Here is a 16,883-nt window from a genome sequence, read left to right on the forward strand (position 1 = left end):
GTATACAAACTTACTGCAGGATGGTGGAGAACAAACTGAAAAATCTGAATGTAGCCATTACACACTTTTATAAAGTGAATCGTGTTCGCGATCAATGTCGATGAAGGTACGCTTTACTGTCGGCGAAGTATTTTACTGTAATTCTTCTACCCTGCTAATGATATGCTGTAACATTATTTTATTGCTTGTAACACCTGGTTCCAGTGGCTTTTACATTGTTTTTATTTTTAATTCTTGATGATGTTTTACTGTGTAAGAGAAGTGTTGCGGTTGTTCATTGAGTTTTATAAAAAGATTTTTTAAAGTGTTTTTTTTACCAAGTATTACATCATTTCCCACGCGAAAAGGGTTAACTAATTGATAAGTAACCTGCCATAATCCCCATTTTTAGTAGTATATATATAATAAAAGTCTAGTAGCAATTGGAACAACACAAACAATTGGGCGAACAGAACAATAAATGCAAATTACACTTTGTAGCGAATCTATGAAGGTAGGGAAACTGAGCTCTTTGCTGTACACTGTTCAATGGTGGCTTTCAACGGACAGGGATAGTGTTAGTTGTTAACCGTACGGTATCGATCGAGTGCACGAACTATCGGGCAGGTTGTTGCCTCAAGAAAAAAAAAAAACACAAAATACTTCAATTAGGCAAGCACGGCAGCCCGTTAGTATCCAAAGCATAGGGGAGATGAGACACTGTGCGCAGGGTTGAAAATCTTACAATAAATCAGTGCACGTTAGCAAAACGAGAATATATAATCCCTTAAAATAATTACTATACATTTGCGTAAATGCATTTAAATATATATATACACTTAAAATATACAAGATCATATACAAATACCGTCGCAGAAGGGATGTGGATTGAATCGAAATCGGTCGGGAAGATGCACAGAATAGCTCGACGGGTCAGCTCAGTTTAAAACAAACTATTTACATTGTATCGTGCCATTGAATGTGACCGGTGTGTCGGTAGGAATTTGAAGAATTTGGGGCTGGAAATTAGTAGCTAGAGATGGGAAATAATTATTGTGATAATCTAAACAAACAAACAAACTCGGAAACGAATACCGACGGAACAGTGAGGCGGGAGCCTTCAACTAACGCGGGTGTTGCACATCGCAACCTGGAGTGCCGGATGTTGGCCCTCGGTCGTTGCAACTATAAGTCGCCGTGATGGATAGTGTTTTGCCTGTGCACTGTCGCTACCTGATCGTGGGTGTAATCGATGTGAACGTTGTGCTGAAAATGTTGCTTCCAGTGTGTCTAGTTTTATTTTTCATTTCTCTTATTCGACGTACAAACGTATAATCACTGGTGGGTGTTCGATGAAAAGTCGATGAGGACAACATTTGGTGGAATTAAATGGAGGGATACAGTTTTCACACACACACAGACAAACATTCACACACATGGTCAATCGGATAGACAATGGTGAATATTTTAGTACAGATCAGCAACATTATCCTGCATTTATCAACCGGTTATCTCACGAACGCGCTCCTGCCCCGCGCGGTAATATCCTAACTGATTCATAATTCGTACACAAAAAGGCATCCAGCGGCATTAGGTGTTTGTTTCTACCAGCGCCGGAAACTAGGAATCACTCGATTTCAAACTAAGTAGTATGTGTAAAGCAAATATTATTATTCTGCAACCGGGCACCACCGGTGGTCTGTTACAAATTACAAACTCTAACGAACAAATACGCGAAACTAAATGCATTTTTGAAACTCTGCCAAAAAGAAATGGATTTACTTACACCAAACCCATAAAAGGCTCCTAAAAGAAGAGTGACAAAAACAACCGGGCAGGCAAATGAAGGTTTTAAACGCATCGGAATCAAGTTTAACTAAAACAGAAAACAAGAATTAAAACTAAAAAGTCTATTCTCTCACTTTAAAGCAAATAACAAACAAGAAGATAAATAAAAGAAAACATCTACTACTGTTCAACTAAATCTGGAAACATAGCGTTCTTGAAAAATCTTTTCGTTCTTACTAATTTCATAACGTTGCCAGTCAGTGTACCGTCAGTTCGTTTCGTTTTAATTACGAAACACGGTCAATGTTTAATTAATCCATCCTCTTCTGCTAATTTAATTGCTGCAGCCGTTACAAATGGCTACATTGTCGTACTGTCCAGCATCTTGAAATTCCATTCGAGAACAAAGATAAGACAGATGCGATGCCGAACTCGGGAATCATGTGTAACCACGAAGTGGGTGATTTATCTGGATTGTAGATGTTCGTTGTGCCGTTCTCCATTCGACATTGTATTTCTTTTAGCGTAAGAAAATTGTAACACGAGTGATCAAATCGAATTAACGGAGTGCTGCTGGTTGGATAAGAACCATGTGTGAGGTCAGCGTACAGATCTAACCTTGAACTACGGACAAAGCACGCCAAGAATGATGGCTCCACGGGACAACGTGTGACGGGAAGATACGTCTAGTCGGTTGAAACGACGTCTTCGTCGGTCGTTACTACCCGCGGGCAGGCAATTGATTAATCGTGCCACCGTTATACTCCCTCGCAGCCACGAATACCTACGTCCAAACGTAGGGAGTGCGGGATGGTGGAGGACCAATTTTGGGTCAGATAAAACTAAATTGTCACATTGAAATACCACACCTCGGTATCCGACATCTCGGTCCCGCGAACCTTCAAATTTTTGGCCGTTCGCCGTTTATTTTTGCCTTTGTTCACCCGAATCGGATAACGAATGCAAATTACCGTCCCGGTCCACGGCACACACGACGAAGAACTCCAAAGGAACCCGGTTCTAGTGGTGAGCGTCTGAAACGGACGGCGGGAATTTTACTGGCTGTTTTACTTTCCAACTGCAGCCCGGCAACAAGGGAAGATAACTTTCGCTGTCACTTTTTTGGCTTTCCTGTTCGTACTTGTAAAATGCACGAGTGCGTGGTTTTTGTCACACGCACGCTCGGGTGTAAATGGGATCTTATTTCCGGTGGTCTTCTCAAGTGCCAGTTAATGTGTGCACACCAAGTCCCTTATGTACGTAGGGTAAATGCTTTCTTTTGAATGGCATAATTTATTGATTTCGTTAGGAGAATGCACAGCGGACGTAGCCGGCTATGCTATTTCTTATATTGTGTATATTACTGTTTTTTTGCAAAGGCTGATGACACAAGGGGTCCTTGTTTGCCCTAGCCATCCCTGGGAATAGGAAAAACATTTCAGAATGGTGCCATAATTGTTAATTCAAAATAAATACACAACACGTACGAGAAGAGGTAGCTCATTCCACTGATAAAATGGTGTTAAAGCAAGAAATAACCTGGACGATGCTAATGTGAATGTAAACGGCAACACTTTCGGTTTGTTGGTGTTGGCTTTCTTCTTTCACCACGCACTTGAAAAATGATCGCAGCAGGCCTGCACCGATGGACTCCATGCTTGTTAAATCTGTCACCATCGGTACAGCGACCGTATCGTCTTGGTCCTATCGCCGGTTCTGTTATACCGCTCGGTGGGCGATAAGTAGTTGCCTCGCATAGGGAGCGCGGCCCTAGCTGACAGGCGTGGCGGACAGCCAGTTCGTTTGAATGGTATCATCATTTGTCGGCGAACCGTGATCACCGACGGATCGGCCTCAGTCCTCAGTGCGGCGCGCTAGTGCGAGCATCGTTACCTTGACAGTGAACTTTGTGTGCTCTCTGTGGAACTTTGTTGTGTCGTTTTACAATCAGCGCTTGCTACGGTTTGCATTTACCCTCAGTTACTACCGTGCCTACCAACCCGACAGGAAGCCTGGCATGGCTGCCACAACGGACACGCACTCCGGCATAGAGCTGCAGGATCAGAACCGACCGGATGAGTCGGAAAAAGGTAAAGTAAACCCATATATATATAGATGCACAAAAACCATGTTGAGCGCCGCGTTGAGTGCCACTTTCCCGTTTCCGAGGCTCCGCTCCGTGGCGCAGGTCAAACTATTCGAGCGTAGATATTTTACACCAACCGGCGTTGCACCGTGACGGTGAAACCTGAACCCTAATCAACAAACAAACAAACAAACAAGCGTACAGACGTCCCCAGTAGTCAAGTCAATGAAGTGCACCGACGGGTGAGCTCGTGTTTGCCTTACCAACTTCTAGTCCAGCTGTTAGCTACCATGGCAAAGAGGATGCGCAATTTGCGTGGAAGATGTTTTAACAGACGCATTTCATTGACCACAAACTGGGATGGAAAGTAAATTTAACCTCTGCCTCCAAAGAAGATTGGCCTAATGACCAGCTCGATCGATTTGTGTGTTTCGCTTTCATTTGGCTTAAAGATTGTTTATTATTTTTCGTAATCGCCCCCGATGCGCTTATCTCTAGGACTGTCTCTTATTTTTAGACGTCATTGGGACTCTGCCCGCTCCCAATGCCTCGTTGCAACGAACCTCAACTTGTTGTTATAAGCCTACGAGAGGTTATCAATAGTCCAGATTCCGGATTTTAAGGGACACCATGGACAGTAACGTTCTGCACTTCATTCCTATTTTTTCGTTTTTTTTTGTGTACGTCTGTTTACTTCATTCAGTTGCCGTTCACTGAACATCTTATCACTACAGAGAGGTGCTTTAATTAGCGACGTTGTGTCACGCGTCCCTTAATCCCTCCATGATCGCTGGAATTATCAGGATTTTCTTTGGTGTTTTCCTGCCTTGTCTCTAAAGTGTAGACATTTAAGCGCTCAAGACGGGGTTTTCTTCCGTGTATGATCCACTATCAAGTGGGACGAATGTGCATTCCAAATTGGGCTGGAATACATTCAACGAAGCCATCGATAGTTGCGCCAGTTGATAGTGAGGTGAAAAACTATTGATAAGCTATCGATAATGCGAGGCACCAGCAGGAACTGTTCTAACGATTTATGGTGCCATAGGTCAATGTAGAAAATTAAAGAAAATTAAACTGTTTTTCATGCCACTAGAATCACACTCAACCAACTGATAACAAACTGATAGATCGAGTATGGAAAAAATGTTAGAGGAAGAAAAAACGTAGAAGTAGAGGAAGAAATCAAAGTAGATATTTGATGGTTCATCAGACTTCCATTTGAAGTGCCTAATTCTGTTTAATAACCTTGACAGACGGACGCAAATGAAAAGCACAAACGGTTAAAAATCTCCGGTTTCGCATCGATTATGTTTAGTGTCGCTTGTAAATGCGCGCGTCTTTGATTCATAGCGCTCCATCTGGATTTTAGTAGTCAATTAGCGACGCAACTATTTGCCAATAATTGGTACGTTGTGTACGAATGGTCAGGGAGACCATTTCCACGACCGTCGACAGTTGTTTGGCGCAATTAAAGAAAACAAGCAAACCTTCGATCGCACTTTACGTACAAATGTTTACGAATCATCTCCCTCCTTCCCGGACGCTAATGTGTTTTTGTTTCTATGGGAAAACCTGGATGTCCCCGCCCCTTCGATGCTAAATAGACGCCGCTAACGAGGTTGGTAAGCAACCGTAATGTGGCTCCAACTGGCGAAGGTGCGAAATTCCTGCTACAAACATGCCACATCCACCGAGTTGCCACATTGAGTCACCCGGCTTGCGTTGCTTTTAAGCCGATCGTATCCTTCGATGACCGCTTTGGTCACTTTTCCGGAAGTAGGCTGTGAAAACAGAACCGGTAGCCCGAAGCCTGCTTTGATTCATCTTTATTGACCATTATCATTTCGATTCGGGTGCAAATGGACTGCGGTCACGCCTCGAAGACGATTTGAATCACTGGCGGAGATCGGGCACCGGTTCCAACCACGGTTTGCGTTCGGCCTTGAATGTCCGAAGACGTGGGTAATTCCCGCCGAGACTTTTGACGTGCGCGGGCCCCCCTCCGTTCATGGCACGCTCCACGAGTGCGTTCACTCTGCCTTTCACCTGATGATTTCTTTTATTTTTGGTTTTTTGAAATAGCGTTCTACGACGCAGTTCTAGACGCAACATTACTTTGCAGGTGAATCGTATATGTAAGAGCTTGTCTGGGGAAGCCACCGGTGACGGTGAGGGATTTTTGTAACCGGCTAGAACCGGCTAGCAAGCCATTGCACCGTGGCTGATGGACGCGGCGATTAACGACATTGCCCGGGGGGGAATTTATGTGTCAATGATGTGGTTTTACAGCTCCAGGGTTCGCAAGGGCAGCTAAGGCCGCACTCCACCTGCATCGGGAAAGGTTGTTGTACTCGTTTTTCTCGGATAAATTATAAAGAATAGTCACTCTAGAGGGGAATTTTAAGAATTGTACCCATTTGAAAAATGTCTACTTTCATTTTCGTTTCACTTTCAAACTTGACATGAAAATAAATGCCATTAGTAGAATTTACAGTTTGCATATTTCACCACCAGCGTGTGTATAAAAGCGCGCAATATTGTATCAGCTGACCAACGTCAAACATCACCCCTGAATGCAATAATTTGAGCGTTGTTTTCAGGCAGGGAGAGGAAACCTTCCTTCCTGAAGCAGTTCCAATTACTTAGCCACTCTACGCGGGTTTAGAACGGCCCGCCCGGTAATGGTGCTGTCCACTTTTCACGGCGTGGAGTGGAGATAAATTGGACAGAGGAGTTTCAGGTTGCATGATAGACGATCGTTGTGTGGATTACTCGCTAGCTGTAGATAATGTTAACCCTTGCAGGGCTGGCTCGCTCGTAAACCAAACGGATAAGTTATTTTCACCAATCGTCGGTCGTCGCAAACGACGGATTCCTTATGTTTGTGTTTTGCAGTGCAAAGTTCACTGAAGGGTGAACCATTCTTTTGCCTCCGGTGGAAGTTGAGGGTGGTGTGGACGTTTAGCCTTGCAACTATTTACAATTGAGCTAGTAATTGAGCCGCCGGGCTGGGCTGGGCCAGGGCTGAGTGGAGGTTGCGTGCAGTGCGAAAATTGAGTATCGCTTTCGATCCGAGGAAATGACGAAGAACGGTTCAACAGGAATGATGTACACTAATAGATAAATTGTTTACTGAATCCTAGAAGTGAATTACGTTGTCCATACAATCGCAATTAAATCATTTTTGTTTTTGTTTGTACTGAAGAGCGCGGGTGTTTCTCAGAATGTTAAAAAAAGTGTATTGCCATAAGATAAAACAATTACTATATAATGCAATCTGACGGTGTATATATGAAGTTTATCTTAAATCACTCGAAAAATATAATAAGTGGTAACAGGTTTATGATCTGTGATGTTACGAGTCTCTTCATTAGTATTAGATTAGCACTAAATGACCCACTTTTCAGGAGTCAGACACTTCGTGATATGACACTCAGCTTTCAAGTTTATTACTAAAAGATAAGATAAAACACATATGATGCAGTTTGAAGGTAGCGGTTGATATGTTAAGATTATCCAAAATTATAAACTATGAGACTAGATTAGAGGCTTGTGATGGGCAAACAGGACCAAGACGCTAACGCCCTAACAAACTTTCCGGTAGCCAATCGCTTTATGACACTCTTTGGATAAATTACGCTAATAACTGTCTGAACTGTTTGCTCTTCAACGTTGTTTTCTTTAAAGCACGATTTAAATCAGCGTACATGTGTTTTTCATTTGCATTGACATGATCTGAACTGGTCCGTGAAATTATTTACCTAACATCCGTCAATAGAGAAGAATGGTTTCGATGCATGTTATAAATAGCCATCGAGCGTGTCTTCCGTTTGCATAAACCCCCGCGCACCCCGGCCAGATTACCGGATGGAAAATCTCTCTTCCCCAAACCCAATCCGGAACCGGTTTGCGGGGTGGGAAATTTGTTTCGGAAACACACCTCCTCGGTATTTTTTTTTTATTTGCTTTTGATGGATAACCCAATCGACCAGTGGCCGCCGAGGGACGATTGCATCAGCCATCAAATGGGGCGCATTGCTTGACTTGCATCGCAACGATAGTGGCTGTAATTAAACATTCATGCTGGTTTATCTTACGACTCTGGCGATGCGCAGGGAATTCCCCGACTAAGTCGCGCACCATTTGCCTCCCGCTCGTCACCATCACTACCGTTTTGTTGTCGTGGTCTCGATTATGCTTGCCATAACTCGTACACGGCCGTACGGTTCCAGTTTCCAGTACACAAAGTCGACCAGGCAAAAGTCACCGAACGCTCTCCCCGGTGTGTTGTCACTTTTCCATGTTTTTTCGCTCAACCCGACGAAGTACGCGGTCGAAAGCTGCTCTCGCGCGACTCAAGTGGCCCTTTTTGCCCTTGCCATGGGTTTACAGGCTTTTTCAGAGAGATTCCACTTTTTGAAAGGGGAATATTCCTGAGCCACGTAACTACAATTTGTAGCAGAAGCCAGTTACTTGATTTAGTTTTTCATTAAATCCCACATTTATTGTATGCTAATGAGATTTTACTTAGTCTTCCAACCAAAACATGGACTCTAACAAACCCACGCAAAAGGGTCTTCTCTTTCAAAACCTAGTATGAGACTGCAAACATTAGAAGTACAACATGTTAAATAACAAAAAATAGTTTCAAATATAATCCTGTTGATATCGTCATTTATCGGGGGCTACTTTTTTTTACTTAATCAAGTAAATAGTTTTGAAATCCGATTCAAAAACAGAACTGCATTATTTCTCACCCGAAGTTAAAACTAATTAAGGTAAACAAATTAGGAAAAGCGTTCAAAGTAACGAACGCATCACAGAGGTAAACTGTGCAAAAAAGGTCGTTAGTGACTCATTTTAGGCGATAATTCAAGTTACTCGTCCGTTCGAAGATGTAGAAACTTGTTAATTGAAATGTTCTTTGATTCTTGAAATTTATGGTTAACACTTTTGATTGAAATATTGGAAAAAGGGATGCCGCGCGAGTTAGTTTATTTTCCTTTATTCCGAGTCCTTGAAGTAAATGGTTTGAAATATACTGTATTTGCTGGGTAATAGATTTCCCTGCCCGGACTGTTGCTGGTCTCCCTCTCGTTTTCTCCCACCAAAACCGAACCGATTGCTCGCCACAGCTTCGGGGGGCCGCTTTCAAGAGAAATCCCATTTTCTCGCGAGAGACGGAAAAAGATCGCGCGGAACGCGAAAAAACGTCACGCCGTGGAGTGGACGCCGGCTTTTGGGGGCCTACGCCGGGGAAATCCCGCTCGCACACCGGCAGTCCCGTTCAAGCGCGTGTCCGGTGGAGGTGCACAACCTCGCTCGTTGGCGGGGCGCGGCTATAAAACCGTTCGTAAACAAACCGATCGTCGACAGTACGGCGCACGATCGCTTCGGTGGCGAACGTTTTGGCCTTCTAGTAAAATCGCGTTCCGTGCGGGAAGCATAACAACATAAGAGAGAGAGTGTTTGTGTGTAAAAAAAGTAGTGATCGGATTTGGCTTAAGAGCACAGCTGGGGACCAACATCGTAACGCACCGTAACGCCAACGGTTGGTGGACGCGTTTTCTTCGTGGAGTAGAAGTTTGGCTTCGATTGCGAACCACGCGATCGCAGGTGAAGGTCTTTTGCGCCCGATGCCCACTAGAACTACCGTCAGTAGACCGATCGCAGTTCGATTTGAAAGTAAAATAAACGAAAGTAACCAGAGTACAAGCAGGAGCAGCAGCAGCAGCAGCAGGAGATTTTAGCGGGCTACCAGAAAGTGAACTGAACAATAGTTAAGCTGCTCGCTCGGGCATTGCTGTGTGTGAACTTTTCTCGCCAATCGCTTCGGCTGTAGTAAAGAAACCGCTTAAACAAGCGATTTTGAAAACACAAAGAAAAGCACGTGATGAAAAGTGAGTTTACGTTCGTTGTTTTAAACTTTGTTTTATGATAAGATAACATTAAATATCGTGAGTCCAAGTACCTGACGAAGTATACCCGACGATGTACACAAACTGTACACTTGGCATCAAATCAATTTCTAGCTACGCGATTATGAAGCAATAATTAGTTTCGCAGGCCGTCAATCTTGACCCACATTTAAATTGAAATTCCGTTCGACCGTTACCTTCTCTGGCCGCGTCCAGCCAAGATGTGTGCAGACTCTCCGGTTTGCCGTACGGCTTTGACCCCGTTAGATGCTGTGGTCGCGTGTCACCAGAAGGTCTCTTTACATCTTTAAATCAACCGAATCCAATTCGGTTCGGTCGAACAGACTGATAGACGAGTTGATGTACTTTACATCCAACGGGTCGTGTTGCATTGAGTTTGGGACACAGGAGATTGTTTTTTTTTTTTGCTTAAATCGTAGAAAAATAACATTAAAGTTTAGAGGGAACGGTCACGCAAAAGAAACGAAAATGGAAAACAAAATACAACAGTGCAACAATGTCCATAAACTTGCTCGCACATGGAACGGCATCGCATCACCGGCCATTGTCAAGGTCTTGGGAAGGGGAGGCCGGGGGGGAGTTTGCGGTGGTGCTTAGCGATAGGCGATGGTAACATTAGCCTCACCCGTCCGAGACTGAACCACGAGACACGACAAAAACGGTCGGGCGAACGTTTCAATCAAACCGGGAGGCCCGTCCGCGTGGTCCAAAAATAGTTGATTTTCAAAACCAAAACACGCGACGATTTGCGTAAGTCACGCCCCGGGGAGGGGGAGGGGGATGGAATATTTATCGGCATGCAAGAAGTCGCTTTTCGCAAAAGCGAAACGGATGGAACGGGGACGGTGCTGAGGTGCGGTGGGAAAGTGTTGGAAAATGTGAAGATGCAAACAATCGAGCGTGAGCTATTTCGATTCCGAACCTCGTGCTCGTGTTCTTACGCACGCAAAACCCTGTCGTGGAAAGCCGGTGGAAAACGTGGGCGTTGCGGAAATTGGTTTCGCCTGTTGCGCGAGAGATAAATGTGTTCTTTTTGCCTTTTGCTTTTAACACGTTTCCCACGCGCGGTGACATTGGAAGTGGGTTTGCTTTTTTAAAGTGATCGGTAGAGTTCCCTCCTCAGTAATTGGTAACCGATTAGCTGCCAGCTCGGTTCTGGTCGCCGGTTGGAAAACGAAGGATGGGAAATGATTTTTCCCGCACTCAAACCACCATGCGGATGCTGTTATCGTGTCCTAGGGGTGACGACAATCGTTGTCATCCGGTTCGGAACCCGCCAGAGTGTTGGTTCCTGCATAAACATTTTTCCATTTTTTTCAAATGTAAGCAAATAAAACATCAGGCGACATCGCATGCGGAACCTATCCGCCCTATGTTGTCATGTTTGTCTTGCGTCGACTCTTAGCTTTCCTTCCTCATCAATCATCATCATTAAAGGGGGGGGGGGGGGGGGGGGGGGGGGGGGGGGGGGGGGGATGGGACAGAGTGGAATGGGCGCCCTCGACAACTGTTGTCGTTTCGTTCGACTGCGAAGATCATTAGTCGCTATTGGCACTGCTTTTCATCGGTTTTCCACGCAACCGCTGCGCGCGCGCTCGTTTCGCTCGCCCTTCGCCGGGCCGGTGTGTTAGCTCATTTTCCACGCTCTCCGTACGGACTAACCCTTGGGATGGTATGGGGAAACAAATCGCCAGCTTACCCCCGTGAGGCCTGTGAGTAAAAATCATTTTCATTTCAACGAAGATACGATCGCATCAGCAACAGGCAAGCCAAATCAAGGTTGATAGCGACAAGCCGCGTACATCTACAGCCCCGGTATTGTTGCCGGTGGAAGGCGCTAATCAGCAACTTTCCCGTAGGCACGGACCGATGGACGGTTTGATTTGGTTGCGGTTGAAAAAGCACCCCAAGGCAAGTCAATTGGTGGCGGAGAAGGGAGGGGAAAAGCAAATTCCCATTTAGAGCAAAACCGATGCAGCCGAGAGCAGCTTTCTTCTGCGCCATGATTGGCGTCTTCATTATGGCTCCGCAAAATGTCTCGCTCGTCGGTTCGCCGACAGTTCGCCATGGTCGCTGGTTGGAGAAAATATTTTAAAAGAATGATTTCACCAGTGAACGATACGATGAACGAAGGCTTAAACAATGTCATCTGTTTGTCACGTTCGTTTTCAGCATAACTTGCATCACCAACATGTGGCTGAGATCAAGCAAGCATCTGCACAAATGATCACAACCTTTGGACGAACGTGCTGCAGAGCATATGCGAGATCTTGTCGTTTGCTTTGCGCCGATGATTCGAACCAAAAAACGCAAGTGATACTATTTCATCGAGTATCTGCCTTATTCTTACTGTTTTCCAATTTCAAAATTTAAAGGAATCGTTAACCCTCGCGATCGGATTCGCGGCGGTTTCTCGTATTTCCATTTTGAACGTTTTTCGTTCTTCTTTCCGCGAGCTTGAACGGTTCCGTTCGGTTTGTGGTTCGGCCGTTGTCTTTCCCATTTCGTGGCAAAATAAATTATCTCACTGTCGTCACGTGTCACCGGCGGGCCGATCCCGCGCGGGCATCCTCGACCTGCGACGACCCTGGCCTGACCTGACCTACGAAACGTTTAGCTACAAAGTCCTCCATTGCCACGGGGAGGTTTTTTATGTTGTTGCCTTTATCCCTCTTTCGTGGGTTTCATTTCACCGAAAAGGTTACAATAAATTAATGTACATAAAAGACACGCATTGCTACCGCCTCCCCAACGAGCATCGTGAGTGTGGAATATGTTTCCTCTATTCGGTTGCATTTCGGCATCCTCCGGTGGTCGATTGTTTATTCGACACGTGTTTTTAAACCCATTTTTTTCCTTCCCCGGGTTTTCCTTATGCCTTCTTCTGCAATTTTCGTCGCTTAAAATGAAGAAATCGTACCAAACGAGCATTAATAAACACCCGCTGGCGAAGCAAGAGAAGGAGGAAAATGAAATAATCCAAGTTTTATTAACTCCCTGGTTTCTTTTGCTTTTGCCCGCGATCGCGATTAATATGGCGGGATCTCGCCGGGTGGCGGTTTGTTGGCCATGTCCCGCCCGAACCGACGTGTTCGTAACATTACGAATGCAGCGGAGGATGCAACTGAAATACGGCTGATGTAAGTGGAATTGGATTTTGCTTTTGTCGGGCTCATTTCGTTTAACTTTCGATTAGGTTTTTTTTCGGACTGGTGCTTGTGTAAAAATAAAAAAAAAACTGACCGAAGCGGAAGAGTTCAGCGCAGAGGAAGAAAGCAGTTTCCCTTTCGCTGCCTTTCATTAATTAATTATTTATTAAACTTTTGTTTTCTTCCAAACTTTTGTGCGGAAATTTCAAAAATAGAGCAGCTATGACTCCTGTTTCTTGTTTTTCTTTTTTTTCGTAATACTATTCACTTCCTCCGGAGGCCATCGCGTAACACGCCGTTTGCCATTCACATTGAGAGCAATCAAATAAAATTGACCAGTAAATATTACATCCACCTGTGTGCCAAATCAATCCGCCAGCCCCGAGACTCCCATCGCCATCGTGAACGGCGTTCGATTCGCATGTCCACAAATCCGGTACGCGGACTGTTTGTGGGCCTGATGTGTTTGTATATCGTTTGCCATCCCTCCCCCCTCTTTCCCCTGTCCCTTCCTGGGTGAAAGTAAGGGCGCGTGTTTGCGGTTGCAATTGGCCCGTCGCACACAAGCCCACAGCGATCGACCACTGGATGGATGGTGGCGTTAAATTTGCTATTTCATCCGGCGATCATTTCCGAGCGGCGGAGTCCCCCTTGCCCGGAACAGGATGATTCAACCGTGCTTTCCTGTATTTTTTTCTCCTATTCCGCCCAAGTGATCAACGGTTTTTTTGTACCTCTCCCTTTCCGTGATCGACAAGTTCCTGGAGAGTGTTAAGTGATCATAATGGTGGTCTCTGGCGAGATGATTGATTGTACTGGTCGATCGTGGCGCGTCAAGGACATACGGTGCGGTTCGTATGTTGTTAGAATTATGTACCCGAACAGGCAGCTGTTTGCGAATCGAATAAACATATGTGTTTAGACAGAGCGCACTAACAAACGATGGATTTGACTCAGGAACTTTTTACCACCGTCTGTCAGCCGCTTCCAAATCTGAGTGCCTCGTTTTAGGCAACCTATGTGACATAACATTTTGCCTAAAATGTGCCTTCATTTGGGTTGAAAACTCACTGAAAGAAACAAAGCGCAAAAGAGAATCATCCTAGTTGCAGAAAGAGTCACAACTGAACCTTGACTCATCGGAATGAATTCGTCGGGTCACGCCTTTTTGAGCCGCAACCGAGAGGTGCTAAAAGCATCCCCGAACTGACACGAAGTGAAGACAATTTTTGGCAATTTTGGTCGTTGTTGTTTCCTTCCCAATTAGCGTCTCCCAGTCAACGGTGTTTAAGATGATTGTAGTGCATCGGAAAAGAGCCGATAGAGCTGATGCAAAGAAGAACAGCAGAAGCGGGAGAAGTTACGAGCTAACGTAGATCCAGCGGTCGATGGCTCCTTCCCGGGGGAAAGAATTGTGCCATGATTAGAATGAATTATGTTTCAACTTTTTTCGCGTGTTCTTTCGTAACGTTTGAGCAGGGAACCGAGCCCATAGGGGGGGCGTTTTATGATAGTAATCTTACATTGGTGGGCAGAACGAAAGAGAGACAAACTTCCCGTTCACGTTGACGCACCTTGCGAGCGGTGGGAAGTCCATGGAATAGATTGCAGAAGCTGAAATCGATAGGAAACGCTAATTTTGGGCAAGGTAACACAAAACAACACACCTCGAACTCTGTACAGCTTTTCCATACCCAGGAAATGTTGGAGGTGTGTGAATTGGCGTACAAATTTTAGCTTTGTCTTAAACTCTTTTAACTAGTAAAAAATCGCTCCGTTGAAATCCACTAGTTGAACGGAAGGTTTCTGAGTTTCTTTCGCATAATCTTAGGTTTCATATATTTTTTATCATCGTTTTATCCTCAGTTTCGTATCGGTTTTTCGGTCTTGATCTAGTCACGGTGAACCGGCAGTGACCGATTCAAACCGGACAGTTCGATGGAGTTTCCCTCGCCAAATCTTATCAAGTATTTTGGGTATCAACCGGTTCATTGGTAGTGTCTCAATCAGATTCACAGACCGATAGAAATCATATCGCCGAACCGGATTATGTCGGACAGTTTGTTTTAAATTTATGCAAAGACTCTAGACACCTATTCTCTAACTCGATTAGGCTTTGCGCTGGGAACGCTTTATTGATGCGTCTATTAATTTTAGGCTGACGTAGGCTGTGGTGTGAATCTGTATCAACACTACTTTTGCCCCAAGTATTCCTTATCCTAACGTGCTCTTTTTGACCTTATCCCCCTGTTTGCAGTGACGGCCAAGAAGGAGTCCGATACCAAATGGAACCTCGATCCGATCCAGCGCGCGATGGGCCAGCTCGGCTGGTGGCACATCGTGGTCTGTGTGGTGGTCTTTCCGCTCAAGTTCCCCGTCGCCTGGCATCAGATGAGCATCATCTTCCTGGGGCCCTCGATCAACTACACGTGCGCGTCCAATGCGTCCCTCGAGCGGTGCGATGCGGCGTGCACGAGCTGGAGCTACGACAACAGCACGTTCGCCTCGACCATCACCAGCGAGTGGGATCTGGTCTGTCTCGATGCGAACCTCGTCAAGCTCTCGCAGACCATCTTCATGTTCGGTATCCTGGTCGGTGGTGTACTGTTCGGATCGTTGGCCGATAAGTAAGTGTGGATATACTACCTAGGGTTTTCAAGGAAGGTCTCCTAATTTTGTCAACTTGGTTCTAATCTTTCTTTCCCATCCAGATATGGACGTAGACCTCCGCTGGTCGTAGCGGTAATCATTCAACTAGTTTCCGGAGTTGCAACTGCCCTCATTGGTTCGTTCTGGTTGTTCGTAGTACTCCGTTTCCTAACAGCCGTAGCAACCGGCGGAACCATGGTTACCAGGTAAGGTTAGAAGCTTCCATGGCCTATTCTTGGGTATTCTAAAGCTCCTCCTTTTCTTCCTCACAGTTTCGTGCTGATTATGGAAATCATTGGCCCCAAGTGGCGCGAGCTGTTCTCCGTACTCTACCAGATCCCGTTCAACCTTGGCCACCTGACGCTGGCCGGGTTCGCCTACTTCCTGCGCGACTGGCGTGAGCTGCAGTTCGCGCTCTCGATCTTCTCCGTGCTGATGCTGTCGTACTATTGGCTGGTTCCGGAGTCCCCGCGCTATCTCTTCACCTCGGGCAACGTGGACGGTGCCGTGACGGTGCTGGAGACCGCCGCCAAGCGCAACAACATCGAGTCCGCCACGATCCGCAACGACATCGAGCTGTACGCGAAGGAGAAGTCGCGCACAGCGTCCGCCTCCGACTCGAAGGGCAACGTGCTGGATCTGTTCCGCACGCCCAACATGCGCGCCAAGACGCTGTTCATGTGCTTCAACTGGTTCGTGTGCGGGCTGGCGTTCTTCGGCGTGGCACAGTACATTGGGCACGCCGGTGGCGATATCTACACGAACGTCGCGATCAGTGCGGCCCTCGAGCTGCCCGGTACGCTCCTCTGCATCTACATGATGAAGGCGTACGGCCGCAAGAAGACGCTCATCTTCTCCAACACGCTGACCGGAATCTCCATGTTGGTCATTGCGTTCGTGCCGCAGTCCGCCAGCGCGCTCAACGTGGGACTCGCGTCCGTCGGCCTGGTCGGCATGAGCATCAGCTTCCCGACGGTGTACCTGTACGCCGGCGAGCTGTTCCCGACCGTGGTGCGGAACGTCGGTATCGGTACGGCTTCGATGATTGCCCGGTTCGGTTCCATGATTGCGCCCTTCGTGGCCGGCTTCGGCTCGATCGCGTACTGGCTGCCGCCGTGCATCTTCGGTCTCGTGCCGCTCATCGGTGCTTTCTGCGTGTTTTTCCTCCCGGAAACCCAGGGCCATCCGCTGCCGGAGACGCTCGAGGATGGCGAAAACTTTGGCAAACGGCGCGCACCCACCAACGGGGTCGCCGATGCGGCGGCAAGTGTAGAAAACGGCAAGCACTAG

At 46.2% G+C, this 16,883-nt stretch overlaps 1 protein-coding gene across 1 annotated transcript; it reads left to right on the top strand.

Moving 5' to 3' along the window:
* The first annotated feature begins 3,784 nt into the window (after positions 1-3,784).
* Positions 3,785-16,883, top strand: LOC131284404 (organic cation transporter protein). The gene is made up of 5 exons (XM_058313259.1): positions 3,785-3,862; positions 14,424-14,502; positions 15,202-15,571; positions 15,656-15,799; positions 15,866-16,883. The coding sequence occupies exons 1-5, from the start codon at positions 3,785-3,787 to the stop codon at positions 16,881-16,883; spliced, it is 1,689 nt and encodes a 562-aa protein (XP_058169242.1).

Source organism: Anopheles ziemanni, chromosome 3, assembly GCF_943734765.1.
Source record: "Anopheles ziemanni chromosome 3, idAnoZiCoDA_A2_x.2, whole genome shotgun sequence".
Lineage (NCBI taxonomy): Eukaryota > Metazoa > Arthropoda > Insecta > Diptera > Culicidae > Anopheles > Anopheles ziemanni.